General features: G+C 42.0%; 3 protein-coding genes across 3 annotated transcripts; 2 read left to right on the forward strand and 1 right to left on the reverse strand.

Annotated features, from left to right (window-relative positions):
* Positions 1-478: 478 nt before the first annotated feature.
* LOC137952749 (polygalacturonase QRT3-like) lies at positions 479-2,204 on the forward strand. The gene is made up of 3 exons (XM_068799805.1): positions 479-637; positions 739-963; positions 1,143-2,204. Exons 1-3 carry the CDS (start codon positions 479-481, stop codon positions 2,202-2,204), a joined length of 1,446 nt encoding a protein of 481 aa, XP_068655906.1.
* A 592-nt stretch (positions 2,205-2,796) lies between these two features.
* Positions 2,797-5,319, forward strand: LOC137953612 (uncharacterized). The gene is made up of 2 exons (XM_068801053.1): positions 2,797-3,208; positions 4,542-5,319. The coding sequence occupies exons 1-2, from the start codon at positions 2,898-2,900 to the stop codon at positions 5,026-5,028; spliced, it is 798 nt and encodes a 265-aa protein (XP_068657154.1). The 5' UTR covers positions 2,797-2,897; the 3' UTR covers positions 5,029-5,319.
* Positions 5,320-7,121: 1,802 nt separating this feature from the next.
* Positions 7,122-10,154, reverse strand: LOC137952994 (polygalacturonase QRT3-like). The gene is made up of 3 exons (XM_068800158.1): positions 9,541-10,154; positions 8,914-9,150; positions 7,122-8,321 (listed from the first exon to the last, which is right to left on the reverse strand). The coding sequence occupies exons 1-3, from the start codon at positions 9,742-9,744 to the stop codon at positions 7,257-7,259; spliced, it is 1,506 nt and encodes a 501-aa protein (XP_068656259.1). The 5' UTR covers positions 9,745-10,154; the 3' UTR covers positions 7,122-7,256.
* Positions 10,155-10,407: the final 253 nt, after the last annotated feature.

The following is a 10,407-nucleotide window of genomic DNA, read 5'->3' on the forward strand; positions in this document are numbered from 1 at the left end:
ACAGGGGAACGGTTACATTCTCCATAGATCACATAAATATATAGGTAAATTTATCTTCAATCATATACTATTGAAAGCCAATCATCCTTGTATAAAAAACGGCTTTTTAAAAAAAATGACAGAGAGCTTGAAAATTACAACGTTATATTTCTTTATTTGGGTAATTCGGTAACAAAAAGCAGGTAATTGTATAAGATGTATTATATCACCCTTAACAACACCCATGTTTAGAAATTTCTTTCTCTTAATCTGATCCCCTTCTAACGATATTCCAATGAGGAAGTTCGACTTCACCGAATTTTTTCCATATTTCTCCAGTTCTTATCTTTACCTAACAAAAAACTTCCTGTTAATCCCAGAAAAGATGTCGTCTTCCCCTTCAAATACCTCCTCGTTTGCTATTTCCACATTAAACTTAAATCCATTTTCAACATCATCAATTAGCTTTCTCTTTCTTCCACCCTAATTCAGATTTCCGATGGGAGACATGAAAGGTCTGTCTTGTTTTCTTCTCGCAATCGTGCTTGCCACCTCCACTGTTTCAGATTCCACTGCCCCTCCTCGTCGATCTGTAAAGGAGCATCGAATGCTGTATGAACAGAGGTCTGCAGATCGAGACATCAGCTGGGCCAAGAAGGTGACTACCTTTATAAACTTCTAGCCAGTTTCCTTAATTTTACTTTACATTACTGTCTGCTTTCTTGTTGCGTTAATGGAGTCTCTTCTTGTTGTTGATAGAATGGAAGAATTTTCTATCCAGTGGGTTATGGAGCTGACCCAAGTGGTCAAATTGACAGCAGCGATGCCATTATTAGTGCTGTAAATGATGCATACAATGGCAGCAGCGAGTTTACTCTGATGCAGGGGATAACTGACCTGGGTGGTGTTGTAATCGATTTACAAGGAGGACAGTATAAGATCAGCAAACCCATCAGATTTCCTCCCAATGCAGGAAACATTCTGGTAATTCTTTATCTTCCTTAATTTCTTCTTCATTTTTTATAAACAATTCAAATCAGTCTGTAACAAAAAAAAAATTCTGTAAGAATTTCATAAATGATGTATCAATCTGCAGGACTCGAGTTTTTTCATGAATTTAAGAATGATTCTTTTCATTACAACAAACTCATTTTGATGATCAGGTTCGAGGGGGAACTCTGCGAGCATCGGAAGATTTCCCGAGTGATAGGTTTCTCATCGAGCTCTGGGCGCCTACCTCCAAACCACTCCAGAATGTTGAAACTCACGCAGCTTCCCTGTTGTACCACTACGAGGACGTCACCTTTGAAGACATCCTCTTCGACGCCGGCTACCGTGGCGGCGGTCTCTTCGCCATCGACGCCGTCCGCGTCCGTATCGACAACTGCTTTTTCATCCACTTCGGAACGACAGGAATCCTGGTGGAGAAGGGGCACGAGACCTTCGTCAGCAACACATTCTTGGGTCAGCACCTTACCGCCGGCGGCGACCCACACGAGCGCAACTTCTCCGGCGTCGCCATCGACCTCGCTAGCAACGACAATGTGATCACCGACGTCGCCATCTTCTCCGCAGCCACGGGAGTGATCCTCCGCGGGCAGGCCAACATTCTGACCGGAGTCCACTGCTACAACAAGGCCACCTTCTTCGGTGGCATAGGAGTGCTTGTCAAACTGGCCGGATTGGGTCAGACCAGGATCTCCAACAGCTACATGGACTGGACTGGGATCGTCATGGAAGACCCTGTTCAGGTTCACGTCACCAATGCGTTTTTCCTGGGGAACGCTTACATCCTTCTGAGATCCATTAAAGGACAGATCTCGGGTCTGAACATCGTCGACAATATGTTCACCGGAGACGGAAGTGGGGTGCCCATTATCCAGCTCGACGAGTCCAAAGCAACCTTTACAGACATCAACCAGGTGGTGATTGATCGGAACAATGTGGGCGGAATGAAGCTTAAATCGACTGTCGCCAAGAAATCTGTGGCTGCATTAGGATCGAAATGGGTGGCTGATTTCTCGTCGGAGTTGGTCTTCCCTAACAGGATCAACAATCTGCAGTACTCTTTGCTTGTGAAAGGACAGAGACGATTCCCGGTGCATGCAGTGACCAGCGTGAGCAATAACACGGTTATTGTGGAGAGTAGGAAGAACGTGAATGGGGTGGTTTCAATGGTGGTGGATCAAAACTCCATGCTGGGAGAGAAGAATATGCTGGTGTAAGAAGCTCCGGACGCTTTCACTGCATCCACAGATCAAGGGTAGTTGTCTTTAGCAGAATCGGACTATGATGAAATCCTGTTCTGTTCTTGATGAAATCAGTTCTTCAACAACTAAAATAAAATTCTAGAAAAATAAGATCCAACCCTTCTCGGTGTTTTTAATAATAAAAATTGTACTATTTTGATGGTTAATTTAAATTATTTATAGATTATTTTAAAATGAAGTTGAAAGTATATTTCACTTTATTTTAATTCAAAAAATTAATATAAACTATTAAAGTTTATATTATTTAAATGTATAATATTTCAATTATATGAAAATATATATATAAATTCTAGTTCTGGGTGTTAGAAATTTTAGAATTTTGTTTTTTAGAAATATTTATTCCAAAATTTAAAATAGTTTATTTGGAGAAAACCCCTCTTGTTTAACCTGAGCTCAACTCAGCAATAATACTACTCGAATGGCAACTCACCCGAGTGGTGACTCGACTCGGCGCGATGTCGAACCACCGAACGACGGAGCAGGTCCATAGAATATGCGTATAAGAGCTCGGGAGTCTTCGTCGCCACCTTCAAAACCACCCAAAAATTCGGAAGACACCCCCCCAATTTTTTGTCTCAACTCTCTTCTTCGATTCTCTCTCTTTCTCTCTTCTCGGTCATGGAAATCTGAAACTGGGAATCGCTCCAAATGGCTTTTCTCCTGCCTCATCTTTCCCCGTCTCTACCTCTGCAGACCTCCGCTGGTGACAGACACACCCTTTCCGTTTTCCGCCGTGGTTCGCTACCCTCCTTCGCCTCCGGCGCTGACCCCTTTTTGTCTACTGCTCACCAGACCAAACTCGAGCCTCCGCCCGTCCGGAGTGCGCCGGATAAGGACCGCCCTGGCTCGCAGGATGAACGTAAGGGTGATTTTTACCTTAATCTTGGGACAGCCGTGCGAACGCTTAGAGAAGATCTGCCGCTCTTGTTCTCTAAAGACCTCAATTACGATATCTACAGGTACTTACTTTTCGTTATCAGATTGCAATTTTTCCTTCTTTAATGTCTGGCGCGTCTTTGATCTGCTGAAGTTTCAGCTGGTAGATTTAATGTATTGCTAAGTGGAGAGGTAGACTAGCAGTTGCATAGAAAGTGTATTCTCAAACAGAAAAGCTTGACGTCTACAACGTAATTATCCTTGTCTTTAACTTTTATGATATTAATTGAAGGATTGGAACTGTTGATGGGTCGTTTTTAATTCGATAAATTACTTTTGGACCTTGTTGGAGAAGCCAGGAATGATACCGTCAATGGTCACTGTGGAGTTAAATCAATTTGTCTTCTGAGGGGCGTATGCATGTAGAGTTCACAATTCTTGAGAAAGCGTGTACTGAAGGCTTATAGTGATTAGGGACTTACTGGTGCAGACAGTAGACACTAGAAGCCAATTATAATAAGGGAAAAGGAAAAAATAATGCCTTTTCTTAAGAAGTCCACAGTGAAACTTCTCTAATAATCATTTGATGGTGATGAATAAATAATTACAATCCAGAGAGTCTATTTTAACAGAGAACTGTTATGACGATTTAATTGAATGACTCTGTTGAATTACCTCAAGTTTTATACTGTTGCTATCTTCTTGCCAATAGTTTTACTATTAGGGGTTCACAGAAGTGCAAAGAAACGCTCTTACAATAAGCATAACTTGGTAGCTCTCAAAAGCAAAAGAAAATTGTGTTGGTTGATTACTGCGGGTCATTGAGACAAATAGTTCGAGGAAAAGCTGTTTGAGTAAGCAAGGCAAAGCCCAGAGGTGTTAGCAGCGGAATTCATACTAATCTGCCTTTGTATATGCTATGAAGTTACAGTCTATGCCCTTACTGATTCATGAACATGTGATGAGCAGAAAGGGCCAAACCTATGAACCAGCTCACATTGATGTCCTATATTTTGCATCAGCATGGGTTTCATATATGTTTTCCTAAGTGAATGCAGAGATCTTTCAAACGAACTATTCTTATCATGGGATTGGTAAACTTTTCTCCAACTTTTGATGATTTGATTTTTTTCCATTTTTTTTTTCTCCATATTTATTTCTGAGGCTTTTATGTTGTTTTGATAGATAACAAGTATGAAGTATTTATTATCCAGGTACCTGTCACATCTAAACTGTTATGCGACTAACCATTATGTCTCATGGTTGCTTTTCTGTCTCCAATGTTTATTGATGCTCATCGATGTCAACTGGTGTTGTGAATGGAAATGAATTCTGGCATCTTATGCGGGTTTCGCATGGAAAACAAAACAAGCCTCTAGACTCTATTTAATGTATCAGATTATTTTCTTTCTGCAGGGATGATATTACATTTTCTGACCCCTTGAACACCTTTAATGGAATCGAAAACTACAAATTGATATTTTGGGCATTACGTTTTCATGGCCGAATTTTGTTTCGGGAGATCTCCCTTGAGGTGTATAGGGTCTGGCAACCGTCAGAAAATGTAATTCTCATCAGATGGAATTTGCGAGGTGTCCCACGGGTCCCCTGGGAAGCAAGAGGGCAATTTCAGGGGACATCACGGTATAAACTAGATCGAAATGGTAAAATCTATGAGCACAAAGTTGATAATTTGGCATTTAATTTCCCTCAGACACTGAGACCGGGAGCTTCAGTGTTGGATTTGGTCACTGCCTGTCCAGCAAGCCCGAACTTGACATTCTTATGGGACTCACCTGATGTGTACTCGTCTTCTTGGCTGAAATTCTACCGTGCGGTGAGGGAAACCTTGGACCAAGAAGGATATGTGCTTGGCCAAGAAGGACTGGTCACTTGTTTGTAGTTATTGTGGTCTCATCTGCCAAAAGAAACAATGATCATACAATTACCCTTCATTTTTTGTTTATCTATTAGTAGAAGATGTAGTATCATGTACAGCACCCCAGTGATGGAAGGGGTGTACAGAGGCAATCCAAAGTGTTTGTGTATGGGCTCCTTCGGTTGACAAGTCGTACAGTTGGTATATATATATCGCATTGTACATTAGGGAGAAAACTATTTGCTGCTCACATATCTGTAATACTCCGTGTATGAGAACAATTCTCTTAATTTTATTCCAGAATATCTTACATGATATGGTAGGAGAAGGAAACTCAGGATGACCCTTGTCTTCCATGTTATTCTTTTTCTCTTCTTGACATACCAAATTTTAGGTAATGTTTGTCAGCTCTTTGCTTGCTTCTCAATCAAGTCCTGTAGATTCTTATTGAGCCTAACTAGTTATCTAGTGGTTAAGCAGTTTGATCACTTAAAAGTCTTTGCAGGGACAGACAAGCTTAACACTAGAATAAGTTATCTTGCTCATAATTGTAGCAGATTGGAATCACATTTGCAGATGTTTCCACATAAGAATGATGCATTTAAGATCTTAATGGTACAAATAATGGCTTCATTGGCAGCACACATGGCAACTTTGCAGGTTCTGCTACTTGAACCTGTTTAAAGGGGAAACAAAAGGTTCTTCCTTTGTAAGTTCTCTTACTTAAGTTGGACTGAATACCAAAAATAAAGAAAGTTAAAACGCCTCGGGGTTGAACCAGTTAGGTGCAATACAAGAGAGATGGAGTGTGGTCTTGGTTGCAGTAGTATGTTCATGCACATTATTGGATACCAATTTGGGCAAACTAATTGAATAAGAATCAAGGGCCTCTTCTTTTTGTCCAGGTAAAGACACTCCACTTCTGTCTGCTGGTTATAAATTTCTCATTCTTCAATAATCCTAGTTATGGTTCCTGATTATGAATAATAATCATTCTCTTGTTTCCATGGAGTATCCCCAAAACTCAAGTTATGGTTCATGATTTTATATATAAATATATTTTTTCTCTTATTTCCCAATTCTACCTGAAGTTTTTCCTCTGATTGATAGTCGGTTTTTTTTTTTTCTTTTCAGTTCTTAGAGACTCCACTTTACTGTCAATTCTGAATTTGCTTTCAACATGCTTTTTAGGCATATGGGGTTTTCTCTTGGATTAACTAATCAACCTGTCTTTAATTATTTGTTTTCCACCTGATGGTAAGTATTATCTATATCAATTTGATAAGTTTTAAAATAAAATTTTTACTCAAATGAAAATAGCATTCCCTCTGCTAGACAGGTATGATTGCTTGTAGTGACAATTGGACCTAATTCCATACTGTTTTTATTTTCATCATCTTCTACCTACTCAAATATTTTATTGAGGGTTGAATAGTTCCCACTAACAGAGCTCACTAGGACTCAGTCCCTCCCCTTCATGTGTCCATCTCCATCCTCCCCAGATATTACTTGCATTTGGCATGATCTTGAAACTTCATCTTTATTTTCATCATCTTCTACCTACTCAATTATCAATTATCATAAAAATATAAAAGGCATATATTGCTTCTCAAACTACCTTTGAACATCATAAAATTTGGAGTTGGCTGTCATATTGAAGAGGTAGCATGTCACTTGAGAAAACAACACAAACACAATAAAATAACTTTTGACCCCTGAAGTGAACTCCAAAAATTCAAAAATGGGTTTGTTGTATCTGTTTCTAACTTTCAAATCCTTGACAAGACTTTCAGTTCTGTTTTTGACAAAGATGAGAAAGAGAGAGAGAGGAAGCCACCCACTTCATTTGAAATAGCAAAATCTTCAACCGTTCCACCTAAGAGACTCAAGATAGACCCTTAAAGACTTTGAACAACTGGGGTTTCTTTACCACATGAAACTGGCTTTCAAACTTTCTGCACCAAAGAAAATCTAACATCGGTTTCCATGTGCTTCTTTCTCTCTCTCTCTCTCTCTCTCTCTCTCTCTCTCATTTATGCCAGTAATTTCGTGCACGTGAATTGAATTCTCATATAACAAGGATTCCACTTTCTATGTTAGTCGGAGTCCAACCACTTTAGCCAAAATAAATTAAAATATTAATTTTTATTATTTAAAAAAATACATTCCGTAAATTAATACAAGATGCACCCCTGAAATATTTCATATGTTAGTAACCTTCACAATTGAACCCGGATTAGAATAATTGCCAATCACCCAAGAGCCGAGTTCTGGTCCACCCAAACATATATCTTGGCCGGAACCTCAGAATCGGTCTCCACCACCACCCGGTTTCCCGACGTGTTCCTCAAAGCATGGTTAAAGAACGACGACGAGCCGGTCTCGTCCGGCAGCAACGTGTACTGGGCATGCTTGATCATGTCCGGGAACAAGAGCACGTCCGAGAAGTCGACAGTCAATGTTGTCCCGTTTCCTTGTGTTGACCCCCGCCCGACCGTTGATCTCACCCTCATCCCCCGCGCATTGTTCCGGTCCACCACAACTTGGTCGACCGTTGAAAACGGCGCATTCGACTGGTCCAACTGCACGATGTCCACCCCTTTGTCACTCCCGGAGAACACATTGTCCACCACCGTGACGCCACTGATCACACCCTTAACGGACTTTAGCAGCACAAAGGCGTCGCCCAAGAAAAACGTACCGGATATCACGAGCTGGACCGGATCCTCCGCCACGATCCCGGTATAATCCAAATAAGAGTTTAGAATCCGGGTCTGGCTCAACCCGGGCAACCGAACGTAAATCCCGGTCCCTCCCCACCCGGTGGCCTTGTTGTAACAGTGCACGCCGGTGAGAGTGTTGGCCTGGCCGGCGACCATGATCCCTACGCCCGCGGAGAAGATGACGACGTCGGTGACGACGTTGTCGTTTCCGGCGAGGGTGATTCCGACCCCGGAGAAGTTTTTCTCTCCTGGGTCTCCCCCGGCCGTGATGTGCTGGCCGATGAAGGAGTTTTTTATAAGAGTCTCGTGGCCGCCCTGGACGAGAATGCCGTCCGAGGTGAAGTGAGCTATGTAGCAGTTGTCGATAGTGGTCCGGAGAGAGTTGATGACGGAGACACCGCCGCCTCGGGAGTTCGAATCCAGCAGCAGGTCCTTCAGGGTAATGAATTCATACGAGGAAGAGAAGGCTTCTTGTGCTGGAGATCGTGGTTCCTCCTCATCGAGCTTCAGCTTTGAAGAAGAAGACGGCCAGAGCTCGATGAGATGCCTGTCTGTGGGGAAATCGTCCGACGCGTGGAGAGATCCTCCGTGAATCTGTTATTTTTTTCACCAAATAAAATAATTAAAAGGAAAATATAAATAAATGTTTTAACCAAAAAAAAAAAAAAACAGGCCATGGTCCAGGTCCAGGTCCAGGTCCAGGTCCAGGTCCAGACCCACTTTGGTTATATAAAATGGGGAACAGGATGCGTTTATTAGGTTACTGACTTTGGGTTGGTGAGCGCGTGAGATTATGAACAGGAAGAGTTTGGTGAAGACCTTTTCCTGGCCAGAGACGATCTGAACTGTCGATCAAGTGAAGACACGTGTCGCCGTAAAAATTAACGAAGACCGAAGATGGGCCTCAAAATACGAAAAAGCCTAGAAGATTTATTACTCCCGAGGGATGAAAAGCTGCCACGCTAATCAATTGGGGTTGAATTTCTATGTACAGATCGGACGGGTCAGATTGAAGGATCCACCGTTTGTGCAACTACCGCCTTTTTAAGAAGTAAAGAGCGGTCCAAATATCTACATTTCATCCAATGGGCCCACCATTTACTCTTGTTAATTTTTTTTAAAAAAATTATTGATTAAAGTAAAAATAAAAAAAAGTTAAATTGGAAATAAGAAAATAATTAAATACCATGAAATTTCCACCCCCTGAGGAGGGGAGTCTCAGAGGCTGGCTGATCTTGTAGGTCCCACCTTCGAGGTGGACCTGAGAGCCACCAAGATCGGGGATGCCGGGCATGAGTTCTCGACCGTTGGGTGCTTGAAAAGCGTCGGATATTGCTTTCAAGATCGCATCCGTGCTGTCCGATTGTCCACTGGGGTCCGCACCGTATGACGTTACTCGGTAGATGCGCGGACTTGATGGGGCCTACAGAAACAATGTTTACCTGCATCAACTCGACGATAATCGCCATCGCCGGAACCGGAAAAACCAGGCGAAGAATTTACAGCAGAAATGGAGAGTTTGGGATGATGAAAAAGATTAAACAAACAGAAATTGTACAAGCCGTTGGTATGGCTAAGGAAAAAGTTTTCTTTTTTTTCAGAAATGACGAAGACAAGTAAGAAGAATTTGTCTGAGTTTCATATCCTTCATGGACCGCCAGAAAAAAGAGAAATGGAGAGTAGAGAGAAGAAAACATGGAATGCAGATGCTGCAAGCGGAACTTGTCTTCATCTTGTATTTCTCGTAGTTAAGAAGCAAATGGAAATGAGAACCAGAAAGGAAGAAAAGATCACAGAGAAAAAGAAAGATTACCGCGGTCGCGGAGCTCGGGGAAGGGGAGACTGCGTTCTGGGAAAGAAATGCGGCCTTGGTCGCCTCCAGTTTTCGCATTCTGTGATCAAGATATCTGCCGCTGTGGTCTTTCCCGCCTCTGGAACCCACTCCGTAGCCATGAATCGTAGCCAAACCAGAGAAGAAGACAAGGAGGAGAGACAACAGGGCAGCGGTTCCCCCCATTGATGGTTCCGTCTTTCTCCTCTCTTCTTCTGGGTCTCGAGAAGGAAGAGCGCGGGACTTATAAATACCGAAAAGAGGACATGAAATGGAGTCTTGAACTAAGATTTCCTGACAAAAGGAGTCACACGCACAGCACCGATACTTCTTTATACGCTAGAGGAGGAAGAAGAACAACCCCCCCTCCCACTCATTCCTATTAAAATCTCTATACTTTTAAAGCAGAAAAAGAGAAAGAAATCAAGAATTTACCAAAACAGAGACGTCCTTACGACTGTCAAAAAAAAAAACTATAAGAAATGGGTTGAGAAAGAAAGCATCAGAGAGTCGGCAACCGCCCCTAACCACTTCGTAAATTCATCTCTCTGCCTCCTGTGTTTTTTAACCAAAGCCACTGCGGAAAACTACCCAGGACTTTGTCCAAAGTCGTCCACTCGTGAAAGAGGGAAGGAGAGGTTCATTTATAATTGGAGGATGTTCGACGGGTAAAGGCAATGATGTAAAGTCTTGCTTGAAGAAATTGACAAGTTGATTGGGGAGAGAGGAAAGGGGAAGGAATCAATGCTTGATTTGGCTGGAGTTTTCTGTTGCTTCAACTGATGCTTTCAGAGACTAGAAAGCTTCCCTTACTTGACTGTAGCATGTGGTCATTCATTGCATAATAAA

Source organism: Aristolochia californica, unplaced genomic scaffold, assembly GCF_029961685.1.
Source record: "Aristolochia californica isolate CCGP_79_NKW_82.1479 unplaced genomic scaffold, dmAriCali1.0.hap1 SCAF_16, whole genome shotgun sequence".
NCBI classification, from domain to species: Eukaryota; Viridiplantae; Streptophyta; class Magnoliopsida; order Piperales; family Aristolochiaceae; genus Aristolochia; species Aristolochia californica.